This window comes from Tachypleus tridentatus, chromosome 9 (genome assembly GCF_004210375.1).
Source record: "Tachypleus tridentatus isolate NWPU-2018 chromosome 9, ASM421037v1, whole genome shotgun sequence".
NCBI lineage: Eukaryota > Metazoa > Arthropoda > Merostomata > Xiphosura > Limulidae > Tachypleus > Tachypleus tridentatus.
In genome coordinates, this window is record NC_134833.1 from 92,875,238 (window position 1) to 92,899,158 (window position 23,921).

Consider the following 23,921-nt stretch of genomic DNA (forward strand, 5'->3'; position numbering starts at 1 on the left):
CCTTATATAAAACTTCTAATATAAAGAAAAACCAGAACATTTTGGTAACAATGGCTTTTATGTTGTGTCGCTAAACAAGAGAAGTATAACCGAATATTGTTGTTAGTCTACGTACTGAAAGTATAAATTGAAATATGTAAACTACAAATCTGGAAAAAAGGTGATTTCTTAGTTTATATTCTCCGTTGATTAAAGAGGTTTGTTGTTTAATTATTATTGTTGATATAGCAGAAGATACCCTAATTCAGAAACGATTTAATTTTTAAATCGTGTGTTACGCGATCCGCACTACTTTTACATAGGTTAGTTAACGTGACGTACAGTGTCATCTATAATTATCCTTAACATAGTCGCCAACAATATATCAACATAATAACCCAAGCGAAGGGTGGTGCATATGCTGGATTATATATATATATATATGCAGACTGTCTCTTGTGTTCCTATTTCCTTGTAGCTACACAAAATTCCGAGGCACTTGAGAGATTTAACGTTTTTGGACCAAACGGTATTTGAACCATGAAACTAGTTTTGATTTGATTTGTTTTAACTAAAATAGTGAGAATGTTAATATAAGGTATTCATATTATTATTATTATATTAAATTTATTTTATTAACTCATCACAACAAAACGTAACCATGAATTTTGTTTAGTTCATTAGCAAAATAGCATTTTAATAACAAATTATTGGCATTAAAACTTTTGCATTTGTGTTTAAAATACCGCAACTTAAACTTAACAATCTTCAAAAGGTATTCAATATTTCATAAACTTTCAAACAGAGCTCTTCTGATAGAATATTTCACATGGTCTTATTCATATGGTCCGCCATGGCCAGGTGGTAAATTCGTTCGATTCGTAGTATGAGGGTTGTGGGTTCGAATTCCCGTCACATTAATCATGCTCGCACTTTCAGCCGCGAAAACTTTATAATATTACGGTCAATCCCAGAAAATTAATATTTTGGACGCCTGTATCTCAGTTGTAGATTGGAAGGATACTTAGTTACACTCTGTAGTCTGCTACCTTATGAATCTTCATTTTTCAATGGAAAGTACCACATATTCAAGAAATAAATGTAAATATTAAATAATATTTCATTTCATTAATTCATGTGAAGTAATCTGTTTGTTTATGGATTTCGCGCAAAGCTACACGAGGGTTACCTACGCCAGCCGTTCCTAATTTAGCAGTGTAAGACTAGAGGGGAAGGCAGCTAGTCATCACCACCCACCGCCAACTCTTGGGCTATTTTTTTTACCAACGAATAGTGGGATTGACCGTCACATTATAACGCCTCTACGGCTGAAACGGCGACCATGTTTGGTGTGACGGGGATTCAAACCCACGACCCTCAGATTACGAGTCAAGCGCCTTAACCACCTGGCCATGCCGGACGATGTGAATAAGACCATCTGATATGTTCTATCAGAAGAGCTTTGTTTGAAAAACTTATGAAACATTTAATACTTCTTGAAGATTGTTAAATTCAAGCTGCGGTATAACGAGCATGATAACAGGTGTTGTATAATCAGGTTTATTGCTTTTCTTTTAAGTAATCACGTTGGATCCACAAGATGTTCGGCCAGAAAATAAAAGCGGAATTAAAGTGAATTTCTTGACCCTGACTGAGTTCAGAGAGACTGGACACAATGTAGAACAAATTGAAAAAAATCTATAAGAATCATCCCTCTAAGGGCGCTTGCACTTCATACATTACAAAAGAAAAATTAGGAGTGATTTATCTTCAAAGTATCGCTGTTCACCTTTATAGCGTGAGTTCTAATTTACAGCAGTTTTTTACCTCGAGAAAGATTACGTGATGTCCACAACAATAGTAATTACAACGAAGAAAACTTGCTTACATTTCTTGACCTACGTTCTACACTAAAAACTACAGATATTTACACACACATAAATGTAGAAAAATGTTTAAGTAAATTTTAAATAAAGGATATAGAAAACACCTAGTATGCCTACACACCAGGAGGCGCAAATATGATGGGAGTCCAATACAAGAGTCTGCAATTTAGGTTACAGTAATTAACCAAAATGACTGAAGCTAAAATTACAAAAGGCCTCTTTAATTTTTTTAAGATTGACTATTTGCATTAATAGCGTAAACAGTAATTGCATTTATTGTTATACATTTACATCCAGTGCCCTGTGTTTTAGTTTGTACTTTAATTCAAGTTTAGTAATCGTTGAAATTATCAGAATATATTAGGTTGTGCAGAATTAAATGCATTTTTTAAACTGCAAAGATTGGATTTGATTTATTTTGAATTTCGCGCAAAGCTACTCCAGGGCTATCTGCGCTAGTCATCCATAATTTAGCAGTGTAAGACTAGAGGGAAGGCAGCTAGTCGTCATCACCCACAGCAGACTCTTGGGCTACTATTTTGCCAACGAATAGTGGATTGACCGTAACATTATAATGCCCCCCATGGCTGAAAGGGCGAACATGTTTGGTAGGACGGGGATTAGAACCCGCGACCCTCAGATTACGCGTCGAACGCCTTAACCCACCTGGCCATGCCGAGTTGCAAAGTTTGGAAAAATATAAATCAATGTTGTAAAACGTGCTTTAATCAAAGTAAACACCATTTGTTTCAATACATTTTTACCAACGTGTAAAGACAGTGTTCATGTTCCTTCTATAGAAATCAGAGTTTTTATACTCAATGAACTTCCTGAAAGTTTCTTCTGCTGCTGCTTGGTTTTGAAAGTGTTTGTTGTTCAAAACGTTCTCAAAGTGCTTGAAATAATGAAAATCTGTAGAGGAAAGGTCTGGGAAATAAGGTGGATGAGGCAGAACCTCGATTGCCAATTCGTTCATTTTTGGAGCATCATCGTTGACAGGTCTCATAATGCCGGTTTTGTTGATCTTCAGTCAACTAATGCGGAACCCATTTATCAACTTTTTCGTCTTTCCAATAGCACTCAGGTGGTTGGCAATACTTGATTTGCTTATGCTTAGCTTTTCTGCAAGCCCACTTACTGTTGTGCGAAGGTCTGTCTCAACTACTTCTCTTAATGTGTTTTCATATAATGATGGTTTCCTTCTACGACCTTCGTGATTTTCAAGACTTTCATCTCTATATCGAAATCTTTGGAACCAACGCTGAATTCTACGTTAAGTAACAGATCCATGGTTGAATGCCTGGTTGATGTTCCGTGTAGTTTCGGTAGCTTTTTTGTCCAAGTTTGAAGTCGTAGAGGAAAATCAGACGAAAATTTTTCTTGTCCATGCTGCCTTGAGGGTTGTGAAACTTACTTTGAGTAGAGTTGAAACAGCAGACAATTAAGACACCTTGTAAGCGAGAAACGTTGGATTAAACCAACCAACCAACGATAAGTTACTCAATATTCAGCTCCTAAATGTCATTGTGAGAATTCCGACACATTTATTTCTGGACAATCTAATATAACACCTGCCAATTCGTTGGGTGTTAACCTATTTTTAACCCTAATTAACCCTCAATAAATAGCAATATCTAATAACAATTTGTTTGTTTTTGAATTTCGTGCAAAGCTACACAACGGCTATCTGCGCTAGCCGTCCTTAATTTAGCAGTGTAAGACTAGAGGGAAGGCAGCTAGTCGTCACCACCCACCGTTAACTCTTGGGCTACTCTTTTATCAACGAATAGTGGGATTGATGTAACATTACAACGCCCCTACGGCTGAAAAGGCGAGCATGTTAGGTGTGACGGGGAACTGAACCCATGACCTTCGGATTACGAGTTAAGTGCCTTAACCACCTGATCATGCCGGGCCAATAACAATTTTAGAAAGCAGTTTTCTGCAGTGTTTAAAATTAAACAATTTTATTTTTTATTGAAATATTATACGTTTCCGCGGCGGGGAATCTAGCCTCGGATTTTTGCGTTTTAAGTCTCTAGACTTACCGCTGATCCACTTGTGACCTTATGAGTGTATTGAAAAGCTTTACAAAATTTTGCAGAATGCTACACATTGGATTATCTGCGCATGGCCATTCCCAATTTTGAACTGGAAGACTAGTGAGAAGACAGCTTTTCAACAGACCATACCACGCTCGTCTGATCAAATAGTGATCAATGTTATAAGCGCATCCATGGGTAAAAAGAAGGAAGCCTATTTTTACAGCAATGGGCCACGAAACAGGAATCCTTGGATTTGTAACCCGGGCACACTAACAATAAGTTTGAATAACTAGTGAGGTAAAATTATATATCGTGCTCTAATTTGGTCAGAGCATATATAACTCACTGCGTAGATGTGTGATGAAACAACGTCTACTTTTGTGTGTTTCAAGATGAATATTTAATTTTATTTGAAGTTAGTGCATAGAACTCACAGATAATGTTATGAGGTAAAAATAAAAGTATATCAGGCAGAAGTAACTTGGTTGAAAATATTCTTTATTTATATAAGACTTTCTTGTCTTACAAACATTAAAATTCAATATCCTTGATGTCATATAAGGAAAACTTGTCATAAAATATATTAACTTTCTTTGGTAAATGAGAATGAAGTTTTTTAAGGCTTCATTAATTACCATAAGAAAGTAAAATAGCGTTTATAGCAGCGTATTACGCGTGATAACAGAGAGCAGCAAAATATTACGTGAAACAGCACAATAGATAAATGTACGCGGAGATTTCTTAATTATGAGCTGGTATTTTTTTGTATTATAATTTTTACTCACACACGTTGTCATACTCTACTATGAGTTAAAAACGTCATTTCTGTTATGTATTAAAGAATTGTTATATTCTTTTCTTAACATCGTTTGCTCATTTTATTACGTTGTATGTATCTTTTTTTATGATAACTGACGTTTTAACACTTAAACCAGTGTCTTGGCTCATACACCTGCTGGAAGCGCGAGGCATGCTGTCCAGACAAGAGAAGGTGTGTCTCACAGACAGACCTTGGTAAGGTCTTGTGTGTCGTCGCGTTTGCAGGCCTACTTGCGTAAATTTTTGAGTTTTATTAGTTTGTGTTGTGTAAAGCTCGATGATGAATCTGAAAGACGAACTTTTTGATGGATATGCCTGTCCATTTTGTCATGTCAGGTTTGCTTGTCTTTCTCACTTGGAAGAACACTGGTTAAGATTTCATTACCACCAGACAGTGTTCAAGAACGACCGCAGTGTGGATTTTCACTGCAGAATAAAGGTAACTAGGCCTTTGACTTTAGAAGCGTCGCTTTAGCGCACACACGGTAAGAAAGTACTTCCAGATTTAACCACACAACAAATTTCAACGAATCCTGTAACATTGGGCATGATACCTTGTTGCCACAAACACTAATTATATATCGTAGTTTGTTTTAATATTTCCAGAAACTATAATTTGCGTTCTAAATATACACTTAATTTTTAATTTTTAATCAATTTTATTTTTAATTTGAAGCTATTTCAAATAATACATTAATGCATTAATAAAGATGGCTTAAATGAAATTAAGATAAAACGTAAATAACATTACAGTATTTTTTGTTGTTTTTCTGTGTGTTTGGTCTTCGCTTACATTTCTAGCTTATTTTAACAACGAAACTTATTTTAACAGATTTTAACTTGAAGTTTGACGAAAATATGTAATTAATAACGTCACTACGTGTTGTTTCGTTCGTTGGTGTCATTTATTGAAGCTATCTGTAGACTTGTTCACCTAGTGAAGAATTTTTTTAAAAAGGCATATAATTAACTTCATATCTTTGGATGTTTTCTGTACTTTCTTCGGCGTGAAACAACTCCGAAATAAACTTTGAGTTTATTTACCCATTGTAATCTCACTGTGAAAAAGCTTGAAAACTCACTGTTTCGTGAAAACGATTTATTTCAATGTGCAGAGGTTTAATTTTAAATGTCTATTATTACATGGATATATATAAATATAAAGTTAAATGTTGTCTTATAATAACTTAGTACAACTGTGATCATAGAAAAATCATTATATAGACGTAGAATGTGGCGCAAAATGTTCAGTATATTTTAAAATGTTTTCAGAGAAAACCTTTAAGACAAAAACGGAACATAAATTTCATTGACTTATTTTATGTTATCACTGTTCTTTTATTTTAATTGTTTAATAAGAAATTAATGTTAATATATTCACGTTGATCTTGATCTTGTTGAAGGTGCATCGTAAAAATAAATATATAAAACTTTAAGATGAAATTTAATATTCCCAATTCACTGTACTGAAGACTCTTATAACCGTATGTAATGTTTTAATATTCCCCATTCATTTTACTGAAGACTCTTATAACCGTATGGAATGTTTGAATATTCCCGATTTATTTTACTGAAGACTCTTATAACCGTATGGAACGTTTTAATATTCCCCATTCATTTTACTGAAGACTCTTATAACCATATGGAATGTTTGAATATTCCACATTCATTTTACTGAAGACTCTTATAACCATATGGAATGTTTGCATATTCCCCATTCATTTTACTGAAGACTCTTATAACCGTATGTAATGTTTTAATATTCCCCATTCATTTTACTGAAGACTCTTATAACCGTATGGAATGATTTAATATTCCCCATTCATTTTACTGAAGACTCTTATAACCGTGTGGAATGTTTTAATATTCCCCTTTCATTTTACTGAAAACCCTTATAACCGTATGGAATGTTTTAATTCTAAGTAATGCCATAAAAATCCATAAATAGTACCATGATTATTAGCCACGGAATTTTGTTGCTCCAGAGCTGGAGCCAAATAAAGATAGTCGGAGCAGTGTAAAGAAGCTCCAGAACAGCTCAAGAGCTGTAGAAAGGTTTGTTGAAGTCAGCCCGGAACTGGAACTGACCCAGTGAAACCACTATAGAGCCGGAATGACCAAACCACGATCGACCTTACTTTGATGTTACTGTCAGGTCTTTTACGTTTAACAACCACGTACATAAAAACTCTAAGAGTGGTTACAACAGGAATTCAGTCAGGGATGTGTCCATCGTTGTTGTTGCTTCACGCAAAAGTTGTGTGCAAGGGGTGGAAGTTTTTCGTTAAAAACATATTTTAGCTTGAGGGTGGACTAGTTGATAGAACGGCATGAGGATAAAGAAAATATCCTCGAGGTTTATAGGGGCATTGATAGTGAGCGCGAGCAGGTTGAAAGGTTCATGACTGAAAATTCTTGGAAAATAAGAAGCTACGGAAATAACAAAGTAAAAAAGTATAAAAATCACGTGTAATGCGCTATGTTGCACTATAAATAATTTTAAGAAATGTGTCGTACAGATCAGAGTTTGTAATGGTGAAAATTTTTTTTAGTAATCGTTCCAACAAGCGGTCAGATCACACAAACAGATGGGTTTATCGTTACTTTGCCTCACCAGGCAGCGAAGGTCGGTCGAAGCAGTAAATCAGACTGATTTCTTCTTTACGATCTTTAACTCAAGACGTAATGTGGTCTTGCTGTAAGCCGATATTACCTATGAGAAGCTTTTGTTTTTAAAGATAACTTTTTGTGTGTGGAAATAACCCACAATAAAAATATATACTAGTCCATTTGTGTTTAGTGTTCGTCCCTGCCAAGTTAATTTGGTGACAGTTCGATGTGTCTGGTTACAAAGCCAACAGTTCCCTCTCAACATTTATACATATATTAGAAATGTAAGTCTTCACAGAATAAATGTTAGCGCTTGAAGAACTGTAACTGTTCGTGTAATGTATCTATATGAGTAGAATCTTTAGAGTTAAAGGTAATATATAATCCAATATCTATGAAAATTGGAGGGAGGATATATCTTTATATGGGAGAATCTGAATTTTTGTCTGAAAGCAATGGAAGACCTTTGGTAAACTAAACATATAAGTGATCGTTTTGACATTGATTTTTGCTGTTAAGCGCTGATTTTGTAACGGTTTTCAATGTAGGCAAAGTAGCTATGAACTTTCTGACCTATTTAAACCAACAACACGATAACATTAAATTATTTAACACAAGGAAAGTAATACTTTACTGTTTTTGGATACTTGTATCTTGCGTAAGATGTATTCACATTATTGGTTTGGTTTGTTTTGAATTTCACGCAGAGCTACACGATGGCTATTTGCGCTAGCCGTCCTTAATTTAGCAATGTAAGACTAGAGGAAAGGCAGCTAGTCATCACCACTCACCGCCAACTCTTGGGCTACTCTTTTACCAACGAATAGTGGGATTGACCGTAACATTATAACGCACCCACGGTTGAAAGGGTGAGCATGTTTGGTGCAACGGGGATTCGAACCCGCAACCTTCGGATTACACATTATTGGAATACTTATCATAAACCTACCATTACGGGGCTATTCATTCATTTTGATAGCTTTTAAGGTTTGATTTATAGAGAAAACCCGAGTAAAATCTTAGTTAATCGTGCTCATAAATTAGTGAGAAGCTAATTAGCTGTTGCTCACGAGTATTGTTTGTTTGTTTTTGAATTTCACACAAAGCTACTCGAGGGCTATCTGTGCTAGCCGTCCCTAATTTAGCAGTGTAAGACTAGAGGGAAGGCAGCTAGTCATCATCACCCACCGCCAACTCTTGGGCTACTCTTTTACCAACGAATAGTGGGATTGACTGTAACATTATAACGTCTTCCCTCTAGTCTTACACTGCTAAATTAGGGACGGATAGCGTAGATAGCCCTCGGGTAGCTTTGCGCGAAATTCAAAACAAACAAACAAATTAATACGTTGAGCGCACATTCAGTCATGTACAGAGCAGTTTAAAATTATTTTACAAGTCAACAATGAAAGTGGCTTGCGTGCATCGAAAACCTTGCCGTTCGACTTAGAATATTCTTGGTCGAGAACAGAGATCAGGCTTTACGCCCGAAACCTAAACTTCTAGTTAATAGGGACTTCAACATATGACCCGATTTTATTCATGTAAAATTATTCACTTCTATTCATGCATTATGTGCTCATATTATTCAGCAGCACATATTAACAACCCACGTGCGGTTCCTTCGTTAATAACACCAAGAAGCATTCCCTTGTCGACTTCTGTGGTTATGAACATTCGTTAACAATCACTTGTTTTCTTCATTAACAACACCCACTTGCAAATCTTGTCGGTATCTCTGGTTATCAGTGACCCCTAATAATCCAACCCCCCTTCCAGTGGGTTAGTGGGAAGTTTAAAGACGCACATCGCTAAAAATTCGGCATTCATTTTTCAGTGGAGGACAGAGCGCAGATAGCCCATTGTCGGTTTATCTAGCATAGGAGAAGGAGGGGTGAATAAGTTGTAATAGTTTTATACTAAAAATAATTATGAAGACGGAATTTTTCTTATTCTTAAAAATTAAATGTACCGCTTAGTTAAATTCAAAATTTGTAACATTACGGTTTGGTAGTTGTTAAGCACAAGACTACACAATAGCCTATTTGCATCCTGCCCATTACGGGGATCAACACCTGATTTTTAGCGTCATAAGCCTGCAGATTTATCGTTAAGCTATTGGGGGAGAAAGCAAGTTTGTAACAGGTACGAATTTTTCATTTCTTTTCATACATTCTATGCTTTTACATTAAAAGTACAAAAAAAGACATTTATTTGGCACAACGAAAGATAAAAACATATCTAATACTAATTTTAGAGTAGCTCGCAAGGTGAGGGAAGTTCTGTTGATCAGCGTCTTTCCCTCTTATCTATCGTTTTGGGACGGTTAGCGCAGTTCTCGTGTATCTTTGCGCGAAATTTCACAAACAACAACTCTCTCACGAAAGGTTGTTGATTGGAAAGATGATATATTAGCTAAGTATATGAGCAGGATTCGAGCATTGGACAATTAACATTAGAAGTGAATGCTAAATAACTGAGATCAATGATGACCTTACTAGTGATATAAATTATGACCTTTTCTCATAAACTCAGAATACCATATTCTTCCTCACACAGAAACAATACCCGTCGGCTGGCCTATTTCAAGGTCAAGTAACGACCATTGGTTACGCGCAAATGTTTTGTTATTACATACACACATTTGGCGGATGCTCTAATAACTGAGCTAAAGACCTAAAGCTGTTAATCTACTAGCTTTACTTAGTGAGGCAGTTTTGTTGTTGTTGTTTTTTTACAATTCAAACTACCACAAATATCGGCAAATCGTGTTATTTAACACAAATCTTACTTTCATACATTGTAACCGTCTATAATGTTATTCTCCCCCCCAAAAAAAAAAACCTATTAAAATATGTCTGAAAGAAAACAAAAGCATCGGATATAAAACTACCAGTAATTTATTAATGCCGTATATGTGTGTGAGAGTTTGTTTGTTTTGTATTTCGCGCAAAGCTATACGAGGGCAATCTGCGTTAGTCGTCCCTAATTTAGCAGTGTAAGGCTAGAGTGAAGGCAGCTAGTCATCACTACCCACCGCCAACTTTTCGGCTACTCTTTTGGCAACGAATAGTAGGATTGACCGTCACATTATAAGTCTTCACAGCTGAAAGGGCGAGCATGTCTCGCGTGCAAGAATCACTGAACAACGTCTCGACCTGGAGCAACAAGTGGAGAGTAGTTTTAAATCCAACCAAAACACAAGCAACCACCTTCTACAGGAAACTTAAAAAAACAAAGAAAAAATCTAGAAAAAATAAAATTATCACTTGGAAATACGCCCATTAACATGAGCAAAAACATCACATTCCTTGGCATCACTTTCGACACAAAACTAACATGGAAAAAAACATGTTAACAACATACACTCATCAATTAGAAAACGTATTTCACACCTAATGACTCTAACCAGTAGATAATCGAAATGTTCACCAGACACCATTATCCAAATATACAAGGCTTACATCCGTCCACTAATAAAGTATGGATGTCAAGTAACATACAATATGTCAAATAACACACTCCAGAAAATCCAAGCTCAACAGAACAGAATACTAAGATCTGCATTCAGTCTACCGTCATTCACGCCAGTAAATTATATACATCAAACCAGTAACTTACCAACAATAGGAAATTGATTAACAGAAATATCACACAAATACTATTTAAAAGCAGAACACAGAAACAAAGTAACGGCATCACTCTATAAATTAACTAGTGCACCAACCAAATTTATTTCACCATACAACATATTTCAAGAATCACAAATCACACAACAAAGTACTTAAAGGGCAAAATTCATGTATGTTTCTTTTTCAGGTCTCGGGCACAGGACAGGTAAAACTTTCGGCGCCTGTCCTGTGAAAGTGGTTTTTTTTCGGGGTGCTCCCGTTTCCCCCCACAGCAAAAACTTAGGCATTGGATCTTTAGATCCCAGCCAAGGCAACTTTTTTGCCATGCCCTGAATCGGGTCGTTTAGGTTTATGTTCACATTTACTATGACATCTACCTTTCGGGACGGGATTTGGCCTTTCTCTCCGGTGCTACCTTTACCTCGTTCACGAATAATATTAAACTTTACTCCTTCACCCAAAAAAGAGTTTAAAAATTATTTAAAAAAAGCTAAATTCAATAACCTTCCACGAAAGGGGACTAAGAGGAACCACAACGTTCCTGAACACCCCAGTTGGAAGAGAGAATTCTTCTGATTTCTCTCTCTCTAAACTAAACCCCTGCCATGTTTGTTTGCGTTTGGGTTTGGGCGAGCATGTTTGGTGTGAGGGGGGATTCGAATCCGCGACTTTCGGATTACGAGTAGAACGCCTTAACCCACTTTGTCATGGCGGGCCGTGTGTGATAGAGTGCGCCACAGTGAACTTTACTTTGAAATAGCTTTTATCACAGCGCTTATCCGACAACAAAAATAATACGAAAACATGCTAACATAAACAAATTAATTAATGTAAGCGGTTTTTTATAAGCTTGCTGTATAAGAAAATTCTTTTAATGTAAATAGAGATAATAGTAGAGAGGTGTTTTCTGCTCAGGTGATTAGAAAAACTCGTCCTTTAGAATACATATTTCTCCATGTAAGTGCTGCCATCTACTGTAAAAATATGTCGTTTAAAATATAAATTATTGTGAGAGGTGTGTGTGTGTATTTTCTTATAGCAAAACCACATCGGGCTATTTGCTTAGTTCACCTGATTTAAGTTATTGTGATAGTAATAAATAAATAAACTTCGCAAAGAAGATAATTAGCCACAGGTAAATATTCGTTAATACCCACGTATTTTAAACTTGTATTTAAGTGGTTTTTTTTTACATTTTTACGCATGTAAGTAAATCATTTCACTTCGTGTTAAGTGTATGTTGTTACATAGGTTTATACATATATAAGTAACTGGGAAATTATCATCTACGCTTTGTAGCAAAATATTAGGAATGTTTTTGTTTTCAGCTACGTGAGGCCCGGCGTGGCCAAGCGTGTTAAGGCATGCGACTCGTAATCTGAGGGTCGCGGGTTCGCATCCCCGTCGCGCCAAACATGCTCGCCCTTTCAGCCGTGGGGGCGTTATAATGTGACGGTCAATCCCAATTCGTTGGTAAAAGAGTAACCCAAGAGTTGCAACCGGTGGGTGGTGATGACTAGCTGCCTTCCCTCTAGTCTTACACTGCTAAATTAGGTACGGCTAGCACAGATAACCCTCGAGTAGCTTTGTGCAAAATTAACAAACACCTATGTGATGCAAGATTCGTAATACCAGAAACTCGACTCGTCAATTTGTATAATGACCCGCGATACTAAAGGTTAGCAGCGCTGAATCCATGTAAACGCGCTTTTAAGTCGCGTGATCTTTATTTTCGTATACTGTTGATAAACTCGAGCTCGTAATCTGCTCCCAGGTTTGTTAACGTCAGATTCAAGACGAAATTAGCTGGAAGGGTCGGTTTGATTGATCATCGAGGATCAGTTCGTTCGAACTGGCAATGATTATAAATCTCAGAGAGGCAGGAACATTGGCAGTTCTTCACGAAAAAAATGTAAGAAATTGGAAAAGTAATATTTTTTACTTTTACTGAACTTGAATTCGGGAAAGACGCGGGGGTTCATTATAATAAATTTCCTGCACATATCGGCAAGATTGGCGACTGTCTTGGAATTGTAAATATTGTTTTTGGAACTTATTTTATTTTATTTACGCCATGTTTCACTTCCATCTCTGCTAAAATAAAGAAAACCATTTTCTTCTTCTTTTTAGTAAAACAATGAATATAAAAAATACGTACATACATATGAATGTGTATGTAAATGTATCTGTATACATATATATGTATGCATGTAAAACTTTGTTTGTTTGTTTTGAACTTCGCACATAGCTACTCGAGGGCTAGCCGTCTCTAATTTAGCAGTGTAAGACTAGAGGGAAGGCAGCTAGTCATCACCACCCACCGCCAACTCTTGGGGTACTCTTTTACCAACGAATAGTGGGATTGACTGTCACATTATAACGCCCCCACGGCTGAAAGGGCGAGCATGTTTGGCACGACGGGGATGCGAACTCGCGACCCTCAGATTACGAGTCGCACGCCTTAACACGCTTGGCCCTGCCGGACCACATGTAAAACTACGTACATACACATGTATATTATATAAATGTATGTATATATATATGTCTGTGTGTGTGTGTGTGTGTGTGTGTATGTATATATATTGTGTGTTTGTGTTTAAGCATAGCCAAGTGCTTAGGGCTTTCGACTTGCAATCTGAGGGTCGCGGGTTCGAATTCCAGTCACACCAAACACACTCGCCCTCCCAGCCGCGGGGGCATTATAAAATGATGGTCAGTCCCACTATTCGTTGATAAAAGAGTAGCCCAAGAGTTGGCAGTGGGTAGTGATGACTAGCTACCTTCCTTCTAGTTTTACACTATTAAATTAGGTACGGCTAGCGCAGAGAGCCCTCTTGTAGCTTTTCGCGAAATTCAAATACGAACAAACACTTATATAGTCAGTCATTTCATTACAGAAAAAAATGGTATAAATATATGTGTCATATGTATATTGATTTCTCAAGAAGTTAGAAAAAAGTGAACAAACTATACTAAACAAGTCACGCAGTTTCAATAAGTAATATTTGTAGCTGTCAGTAACAATTATCCGTGATATGATTACCCTTGGTAGGTGAAGCTTAAACAGCTGTTGATTGATTATATTGCTTCGCGTTAAAACACAAACAAAAATTGGAATATTTGGTTTACGTCAACGATCTACATTGATTTTATAGGGATAAGCTAGATTTGTTCAAGCAATCTGTATAGGTATTAGTAAAAAGCTTACTTTTAGCAAGTTGTGTAGGTATTAGTAAGAAGTTAGAATACAGACTGTACAGGTGTTCATAAGAAGATTCTCTACGTAAACAATCTGTGTAGGTGTTAGGAACAAGCTAATTTAGATAGACAGTCTGTACATCTTAGTAATATGTTCATTTTATTAAAACTATCTGTCTAGGTATCGATAACAAGTTACTTTACTAGAAAAATCTACGTATGTGTTAATAAAAAACTACTTTGCATATCTTACTGTAATAATTTGTGTAGGTGCTAGTAACAAGTTAGTTCACTAAAACACATTTTTATGTGTTAGTAATAACTCAGTTTATTAAACTGTCTGCGAAGGTGTTAGTAACAAGTTAGTTTACTAGAACAATCTATGTATGTATTAGTAATAAGTTAATTTGCCACAACAATTTGTGTAGGTGCTATAATTTAGTTTATTAAACTGTCTTTGAAGGTATCAGTAACAAGTTAGTTTAGTTAAACAATCTGTGTAGGTGTTAAAAGCAATGAGTGTTATTCTAAAGTGTAATATAAATCACACGACTGAGTGTTATTCCAAAGTTCAATGTAATCAGGATGCAGGTCGGCATCGAAGCAGTGTTATATCAAAGTGTAGTGTAAACAACAGGATAAGACCGGGAGTTAGAATGAAAGAGACAAAACCAGGTGTGAAGAGGAACAAAACAAATATCTTATTAATTAAATAGAGCAAAAAATACAAGTTGGCATATGGATCTAGTTAGAAGGGCTGCTGTATTAGTAAGTTTACGTTGAGATAAATTAACGAACTACATTTATATAATGAGTAGGCAAGATAAACTTTATGATATGAGATAAAATGAAAAAAAAATATTACTGTTGGTTTTGAACAACTAAAGTAGAGAAGCGTACACTATTAGTGAAGCAGACGTGAAATCATCTGAAAAACAAGAACAGAATATCACCAACAACTCAGAAAGGAAACTGGTTGGAAATGCCGAACTTGCTCTAATATATCGCATTTTCTGACTATAAGCAAAATGTACCACAAGCATATCTGCTTCATGCAACAGTCGTAGAACAGTTTCGTATGCTAAATGTAGTGTATGATACAATTATCACTGTTAACAGTTTATAGCTTCTGTGAAGTAAAAAATAAAGAAATAAATTGAAATACGAAATATATTTAGTATAGAAGAGTATGATATATACATATTTGATATTTTCACACCACAAAACGAAAATGAATGTTTCAACATTCATAGAATATTCTGTAAAGAATATCAGATTATTATTGCAGACCTCACACACACACATAAGCTCCTTTCCCAAATGGCACATACAAAGTTAATCGTATTTTATTATAACAATTTGAACATATCAATTGGTTTTCATGTTTTCCACAGAATTAGAAAACGTACTGCAAGGTGATCCTGAGCAATGCCTTTATTTTCAAAGTGAAGGCTAAGGTCATGAAAGGGAACCTTAAAATCTGAAAAATCATTTCGATGAAGGTAGGCATATCTCCTGGTACTGTTATGTGATAATAAAGAAACCTTTGAAGTTGACAAAAATCTCAGAAAAGAAAAGCTTACAAGCTTCCAGCCCCATCTTGAGATAAACAGCTATTTTCTTGAGAAAGATGGCTGAACAGACTGGAATCACAGCAGCCACGCACGATCACGTACCTCATAAGACTCTCATTGCATTTCTAATGGATTTTTATTATTTTGGTTTGCATAAATACGACTTTGGAAGTCGACACTCTCAGCTAGTGGAAGGTTTGTACATCTTTTTCGAAATTAACCTTTTCATCCATCATTTTATTTTTTTATTTGTCCCTGAACAAATAAAGCTCGAAAGCTCTTGGGTTATAAAGTTTTTATTCATTTCTAACAATATTTCTTCACCCTACATGTTTTCATAACATCATCAGTTATTTCAACGGAATCAATGGTGTTGGGAAGCAGTGCGTAATTATGGCCATTAAAGTGGGTGAAACTGATTACAGGAGGATTTGTAACCTAAAGTATCTGGAACATTATATCACAAACCTTCAGTAATATGCACTTGCACAAGCGAAATTAAAATCACAAAAACATACTTCGATGTTGAATACATTAATAAAGTATTAATTATAGCAATATCAGGTTTGTGATAATTGTAAAATAACATCAATTTCCTAAAAAAGTAGGTTATAAATACGATGTAGAATCACACAAGGTTTATACTTATCAGTCAGAGTAATTTCTAGTTGCAGTATAGAAAATACAAAATACTGCAAATGAATGATTGTGTGTCCGAATACTTACAAATACTGACAGAAGTTCAGGCAATTTTATTGTATTTTTGAGAGATGTTCGTGGTGTTTATCCAATAGTGAGTTATCGCTGTTTGCTCAATACACTAAGAAATGTTCTTATATTAAATATACAGACACCACATATGTTCATTATGTTAGGATTTGTATAGCTGATATGAAAATAACATCAGCTTTAAATTTTACTGGAAGCTGATAAAATTTGTCAGTGTATGGTGAGAAGTGAGCATCAAGTGCTGCAATACCTCTGAAACGCAAGTGTAAACCAAAACAATAAAATTGATGCGTAAACAAATTATCTACGGTATTTTGTTACACTTACTAACTTCTGATATCTCTTTACACTAAGTGGCTGCTAGAGTGAGACCTAGTTCCTAGTGTGATACCTCACAATTTTTAGTTACACAGATTAAGGAATTATTATTCTTATTGTACATGTTCAAGGGAAGGTATTCTCCCAGGTCATACAATTGAGCAAATTTCTACGTCACTCTTTCACTCTGGCATGATGCATGAATCAATATGGAATATTTGTGAAACTAGTACAATATCCGGTGAATAATCATTATGGTATGCAATTTTAGTCTTAGATGAGGAATAAAACAAGTTTACGTCTATTTGAATTCTGTTTACAAAGATTTTTGCATAGTAAATTGAAATTTGTTTTTCGGACATACCTGAATGAAACTGTAGTTTTTGTAATTATAGAATTCTAAGATCTCACATCCCTAGGTGTTACTCTTTATTGTAACACTCGGCCAAGAGTAGTACATATATATATATATATATATTGTCTTATGATACAATTATATTGTAGCCAACGCCATCCTGTACTGTTTCCCAGTGTCACTGCGTTATGTCTGCGGTCTCACACCGCTAGAAACCGGGTTTCGACACACGTGGTGGGCAGAGTCAGCCCACTGTGTAGGTTTATGGCTATTTCTAATCAGTCAGTCAACCGTACTTTACTTATTAATGCCACTTGCTAATTGTCATTCATGGTGTGTGATGTCACTGAATACCAAAAGATGTCATATGGTTATTTATGTGTAGAGTGTGAGAGATTTTTGGCTTGAAGACAGTTTTAATGAAAGAGTTTGGTCTTGTTCCCGTCTTACTGTTTATGTTATAGTTAGCTATTATGATTGTGTGATTTTTTGTTTGTTTTCAAGTTTAGCGGTATAGCAAATTAGTTTCATTAACTTAAAACAAAAATTTCCTTACACTAAAATAAAACATACTGTTTTCCCTTATATATGTCTACCTTTATTTTTATTGATACCTTCATCAATACAATGTTTGTTTTTGTGTGTATTCTCACTGAATCCTAATGTTTAATTTAACATTTGTTCCAAATCTTGAAATATCGCAGGTTACCTCATTCAATATTTTTAATGCCAGTGGCTAGGATCTAATTATTACTGAAGTGGTAGCCAGTCTGTGCCTTTGTGTTTTTTGTAGTTTCTCTTTTATGTTACTTGTGAAAAAGTATTCAAGATGTATTTCAGTTTGTAGTAAAACTTGTGGAAAGCAAACAAAAGGGTGTAATTGTTTAAGGGTGAAATTAAAGTGAAGCGGACTCAGAGAAGTTTTCTGTTTAATGCGGAACTTTTATACTTCATCAAACTTTTCAGAGTTTTGTGTGTTGGGCTCCCACTGAGATGACTGAATGTGGAATGTCAGTGTCAGCTCTTTCGTTGTAGATCATATGAGTCTAATCCAATCAACTTCTAGAGGTAAAAAACTATTGTTCAATTATCAATTTGTCCCATTATAAAATAGAACCATCTGCTTGGAAGAGTACGCGATTCTGAAATATGGTACTCACATAGGCTTATCTGTGTATATTGACGAGTTGTGATGCTTACATGGTTAAGTGTATTTTAACATGATATCTACGAAGGTAAGAAATATTCTCGTCAGTACGTTTGTAGAGGGGGCTGTGAGTGCATGTGACACTACAAGTTTCCAACAGGGACTTCACCTATAGTGGCAACTTATAAGATGGTAATCGCAACATAGTTGCAACAGAAGAGTAAATCTGCAGTGGTTGTTGTAGTGGCTGCACCAGGGATAAAGCGGTGTCAGCTCAAAATTACAAAAGACCTAAGCAGAAGACAGACAACATGTATAGACATGTAGACACTACTTTGTGACTCATGTCGATCTAGCTGCTCAGCAGAAGTAATTTTTGACCTGCACCACTTGTACTAATAATCAATATAGGAGGGCATCAAAATTCATCTGAAGGACAAGGTAGGTGAAATGCATGTTAGAGTTTGTCTAGTTATTAGTCATTGGTAGCTGTGTCCCTTCCTTATGTCTGCACAAGAATCAATGCATCAGATATGCTGGTCAAGTAAAGATAGCAAGCTAGTAGAAAGTGATGACCATTTGTCCCATCACGTGTGATGGCTAGAACGTAGCGTGGTTCATGCTCTTAAAAATACACAGATACAAAGTGTTTTTTTTTATAGAAATAGGAGCCATTAAAACTACTTAAACTTGCAGTATACATCAGCTGTTAATATGTAAACCACCTTTCCAGCCAGTGAAAACCAGTTTTGTTTTCTCAAATGATGATGGATTTGCATTAAAAGGAGAAGCTTGATTTCAAATTGCTTTTGAATTCATCACCACGTGTCGAAGTGTAATCTCTGATCTTGGTTTGTGCGTTAATATTGTAGGTTTAGATAGCATAAATGAGTTATCTGCTAATAGACAATGTTTAACAGTTAAGTTGTAATCCTGTGATGAAATTAAAGGTTTGCCAGACTTTTCCAAGGTACAGTGGACTTTATTTTATTCAGTGGAATTTCGCAGGAAACTACTTTTGTGTTATTTTAGTAAAGTTACCCATTTGTCAAGAAAGGCTGTTGATGTTAAAGTGGATTTATATGTGTCAATACTGCTGCAGTAGAATGTAGTTAAATCTGAAACAAAGGGTTAAATTGGTTAAGTCAGGTTTTGTTTCTGTATTTTCTTGTACCATTCAGTATAGGGTATTTTCGAAAAGTATCCTTTAACACGTTAGCTGAGAACTAGAAACTTAATTCATAGTCATAACAGTGCTATCTATATTAACAAACATGTGATAGTGGAAATTAGTTTTATTACAGTTTAGAAGTTTGCTTGATATTCTTGAATTTAAATTATAAAGTTTAGCAGTAAACTTCACCTTGATGATTCTGAGGAAGATTCATCGTATAGTCCATTTAGGATTGTATCAGTCTTTATGTTATGCTGAAAACTTGACTCCTGACCTATCACAGGATGTACAGGCTAGTTCAACTCTCTTTTGTGATTTCCTCAACATAAGATTAATTAATGAATATACTGGCTTCTTGCTTTTATGTTTATTTAGTTTTGAAAGAAGTTAAATATTACGTCACTTGCATTATGGAAGACATTCTAGACTTAAATATCAATGTTATAGTGGAGCTGGGGGGCTTAACGAAGAAACTTCTAACTATCCAGTTCAATGAGGTATTTGTTTGTTTGTTTGAAATTAAGTACAAAGTTACACAATGAACCATTTGCGCTATGCTTACCACGAGTATCGAAACCCGGTTTTTAGTAGTGGGATTCCGCATACATACCACTGTGACACGGGGAGCTGGGGTATTTGATGATACTCAACTTCCTTAATGATGATTATTGGTCATTTCCTTTATTGCATATTTCCTGGATTATAATACCTTATGAAATAAGGAAATGAGAATGAAAAGCGGAAGTTGATGTGCTACTTGACTTCAGGAACTCCTGAGGAAAATTGACTTGTATCAAAAATTGTAAACCCCTAAGTACCCTCCTCCATTGACCTGGTTACTTCATCTTTTAGATTGCAGAGACTAGCTCCGTTACTCGATCTGACTTTACAGTAACCCCAACATGAATTTGAAAAGATATATCACTTGCCCAGTAGAGGGATCTTAGGAAACTATGTGTCACAGAAATAAATCATAGGTTCACCATCGGTGAGGTTATGGGGTTGAAGGAGCCATAAGTACAATTTATTGAGGTGCTCAGTAGGAAAACAATTGATCGATTGTAGAGAAGCCATATAAAGGTGACTGACACAGTACATAAGGCTCGAATAAGTTAAAAAAGGAATATCATTGTTGTGAAAACATTAACTTGATCAATGACTTGGTGTACAACCTGTTTTAGTGGTCTTGGCCTAGTGGATAGAGATCCTTGAATTTCCAGTAATGCCATAACCACTATCCCAGGGTGCTTCCATCTGTAGGGAGCAGTGATGTAATGGTGCCATCTCTGCTAATCTTATAACATATGGACAAAGGCTTGGGCATTTGTTTTGCGAGAGGATATGTAGCATTGCTTTGAGGCCAAATAGCTGGCCATAAGCAGTAACTGAACTTCACCAGGTCAAATTTTAAGTGACCCTTAGTAAGCAAGACTTGTGACGTCATCATAAAGATGTTTGTTGGAGGGAAATGATCAATTTGTGTCTAAGAGAAACAGTTTTCTAAAACTATATAATAAATGAAGTTCCATGGGTACCAAACTTTTGAGGCTCAGCATGACCAAGTGATTAAGACACTCGACTCGTAATCTGAAGATCACGGGTTTGAATCCCAGTCACACCAGATATGCTCGTCCTTTCAGCCGTGGGGACGTTGTAATAATACGATCAATCCCACTATTCGTTGGTAAAAGGGTAGCCCAAGAGTTGATGGTAGGTGGTGATGACCAGCTGCCTTCCCTCAGTCTTACACTGCTAGATTAGGGATGGCTAGCACAGATAGCGATCGTGTAGTTTTGCGCGAAATTCAAACTAAACCAAAATGTTGTTATATTTTTGTTATTCCTTTTCTCATGTATATAATAATAACTTCCGATCATTCTAATCTATTTACTTGAAAGTAAAACTCTAAATCAATCTGATCATCCGTATAGCTAATTAAATACACTTTTTTTACATTTCTACTTATAAAAATTGTTTCATCAGTCGGGTACTGTCGCTGTTAACGATATTTTAGGTTGTAATCTCAAGAATATCTCACAAGGTTCGGTCACCTTTAGGCTAGTTCTAAATATATATTCTTAAAGTAACAATGCAAAACAGTCTTAAAGGTATAATAATAAACAATTAACCACAATAAAAAGTAATGACATTCAGTGCGCTAAGTAACAGGATTTTTTTTCTCCTTGTACACAATTATAATTCTCACATTATTTTTACGAAGACTGTTTTCATGAACTTGTTTTTCTATTTTGAGAGGGTTGTTTTGTAAAATGTGCTAAGTACCTTGTATTTTAAGAGTACGTTTCTGGTTTTTATTAATCTTCTGGCTTGTAATTTTGCTACTATGTATATATACTATATAATACATATATAAACTATGGCTCTTTACGTATATTTATATATTTCTATTATACTTCTTGGGGATCGACATGACCAGGTGGTTATGGTACTTGACTTGCAATGTGAGGGTTGTGGGTTCGAATTCCCGTCCCACCAAGCATGCTAGCCATTTCAGCCGTGGAAGCGTTACAATGCTACTGTCAATTCCACTATTCGTTTGTAAAAGCGTATTCCAAGAGTTTGCGGTGGGTGGCGATGACTAGCTGCTTTCTCTCTAGTCTTCCCTTGCTAAATTACGGACTGCTAGCGCAGATAGCCCTCGTGTATCTTTGCGAGAGATTCAAAACAAACCCTTCTTGTGAACTTTCTCTTTGTAATATTATAATAAGGTGTTGATTCAAAGTACATCGAATTGTTTGCTATCAAGGTACGTTTATAATTTTCATATTTTGACTATGTTTTAACATTGATGTGTTGAATGGTTTAATGTCCATGGCTTTATTTGTTTTGGGAATACATCGGTCTGACATAATGCATCTAAAACCTGACATGTTGCCCTTTAATTTATGTACCATTTGAAAGTGATATTTTATTACATACTGATTTATGTATTATTGTAATGCTAGTTTAGTGTTATTATATTACGTGGTTTATATGGTTGTGTGACATCCATTTAGAATAGGAAGGGTTGTAATATAAAGATACATTATACTACATTCTTCTATAGTCTCTATGTTTAACATGTTAAGAAACATACCTAATTTTATTTAGTTCTAGTCGATAATATGATAAATCAATTCCAAGCCAAGTGTAAAATTAACCCTGAGTTTCACTTTCTGTAACAAGACGTAACCAAGAGTGGAAAAGGTTATATTATAGGATAAGTATGTTGCAACCAATAGCATCCTATGTGTGAGGTTACTTTAGGCTGTCACTGAGGAAGAAGAACACCACTAGATTTTTTGAATTTAGATATGTGATTTGTTGGCTGTATAGAGATAAAATAGGGGTTATAAAAGTATTTTTGGGGTTCTCATAAACGCTCCTTTTCACTTTGGAAGAACCACTACTAGCTGTTTTATTGTATGTAGCATAATGCTACACAATGGGCTATCTTTGCTCTGCCTACCACAGGTGTCGAAAACCGTTTCTACCGGTGTGAGTCCGTAGACACACCGTTGTACCACTAGGAGGCCTCTTTTTTTGCATACGTACAATAGTCATATCGTGCTACCACTAGCAATGTATTCCTTCTCCGCCACTAGAGATACGGAACGGATAGCTTTCTGTGTAGCTTTGCGCTTAACAAATTTATTTTTAAAACTCAATCATATTTCTATTTAACGTAGCATCTTACTTACAACAGGTTTCATTTTAGACTGCTTTTCAGCCGTTCTGAGATTTTTATTTCAAGTGGATTTCTCGTCATCAAGAAGTCTCTCTTGAACCTTCCATTCTGATGTCATCTGGTATCTTAAATGCAGTGGAAAGTGAAAAACTCAAACACGCGATAACAAACAAAAATATTTATCTTAAACGACTTTCCGTTGTTTTAGGGAAACTACAAAATGTTATTGTTTGTCGGATATTTCATAACGTTTTAAATATATACTGGCTTTAGAATTAATGTTTTGTAAGTTAAAATATTTTTATAAATTAGGTAAAATCTTTATACTTTAAATATAAAATAAATCCCAGAATCACTTAAATAATTAGGATAGTTCTGTGAATCCTTTTGTTTGTGTCTACCCCTAATTCCAAGTCTTGAGGAGTATCATTTACAAATACATGTTATTTATTCATTTGCTATTTTTCATCAGTTATACCTTTCCTTAAGTTACTCCGTTTTTCTTTTTTCTTTTAGTTAAACAAAATAAACTATATTGAATTTACTTATTATCTGATGGTTAATGTCATTTCCAGCTTTACATAGGTCATATCATGATGATGAATAAAATCGCCAGCGCATGGCCATTATTGAAAGCGCTGATGAATTCCACTTATGGAAAATGCACTTTTTTGAGATGAAAACAATGAATACTGTTACAATTCTATGAAGCTTGCTTTGCTCAGTACACGTGTATGTCATTAAAAATAATAACTTTTTCAAGGGAC

General features: G+C 35.4%; 1 protein-coding gene across 1 annotated transcript in view; it reads left to right on the forward strand.

Moving 5' to 3' along the window:
• The first annotated feature begins 4,972 nt into the window (after positions 1 to 4,972).
• LOC143225765 (tensin-2-like) overlaps positions 4,973 to 23,921 on the forward strand; it is a 228,808-nt gene continuing 209,859 nt past the window's right edge. The window contains 1 exon segment of the mRNA XM_076455743.1: positions 4,973 to 5,168. Within this exon segment, the coding sequence (XP_076311858.1) occupies positions 5,010 to 5,168 (159 nt within the window). The 5' untranslated portion in view covers positions 4,973 to 5,009.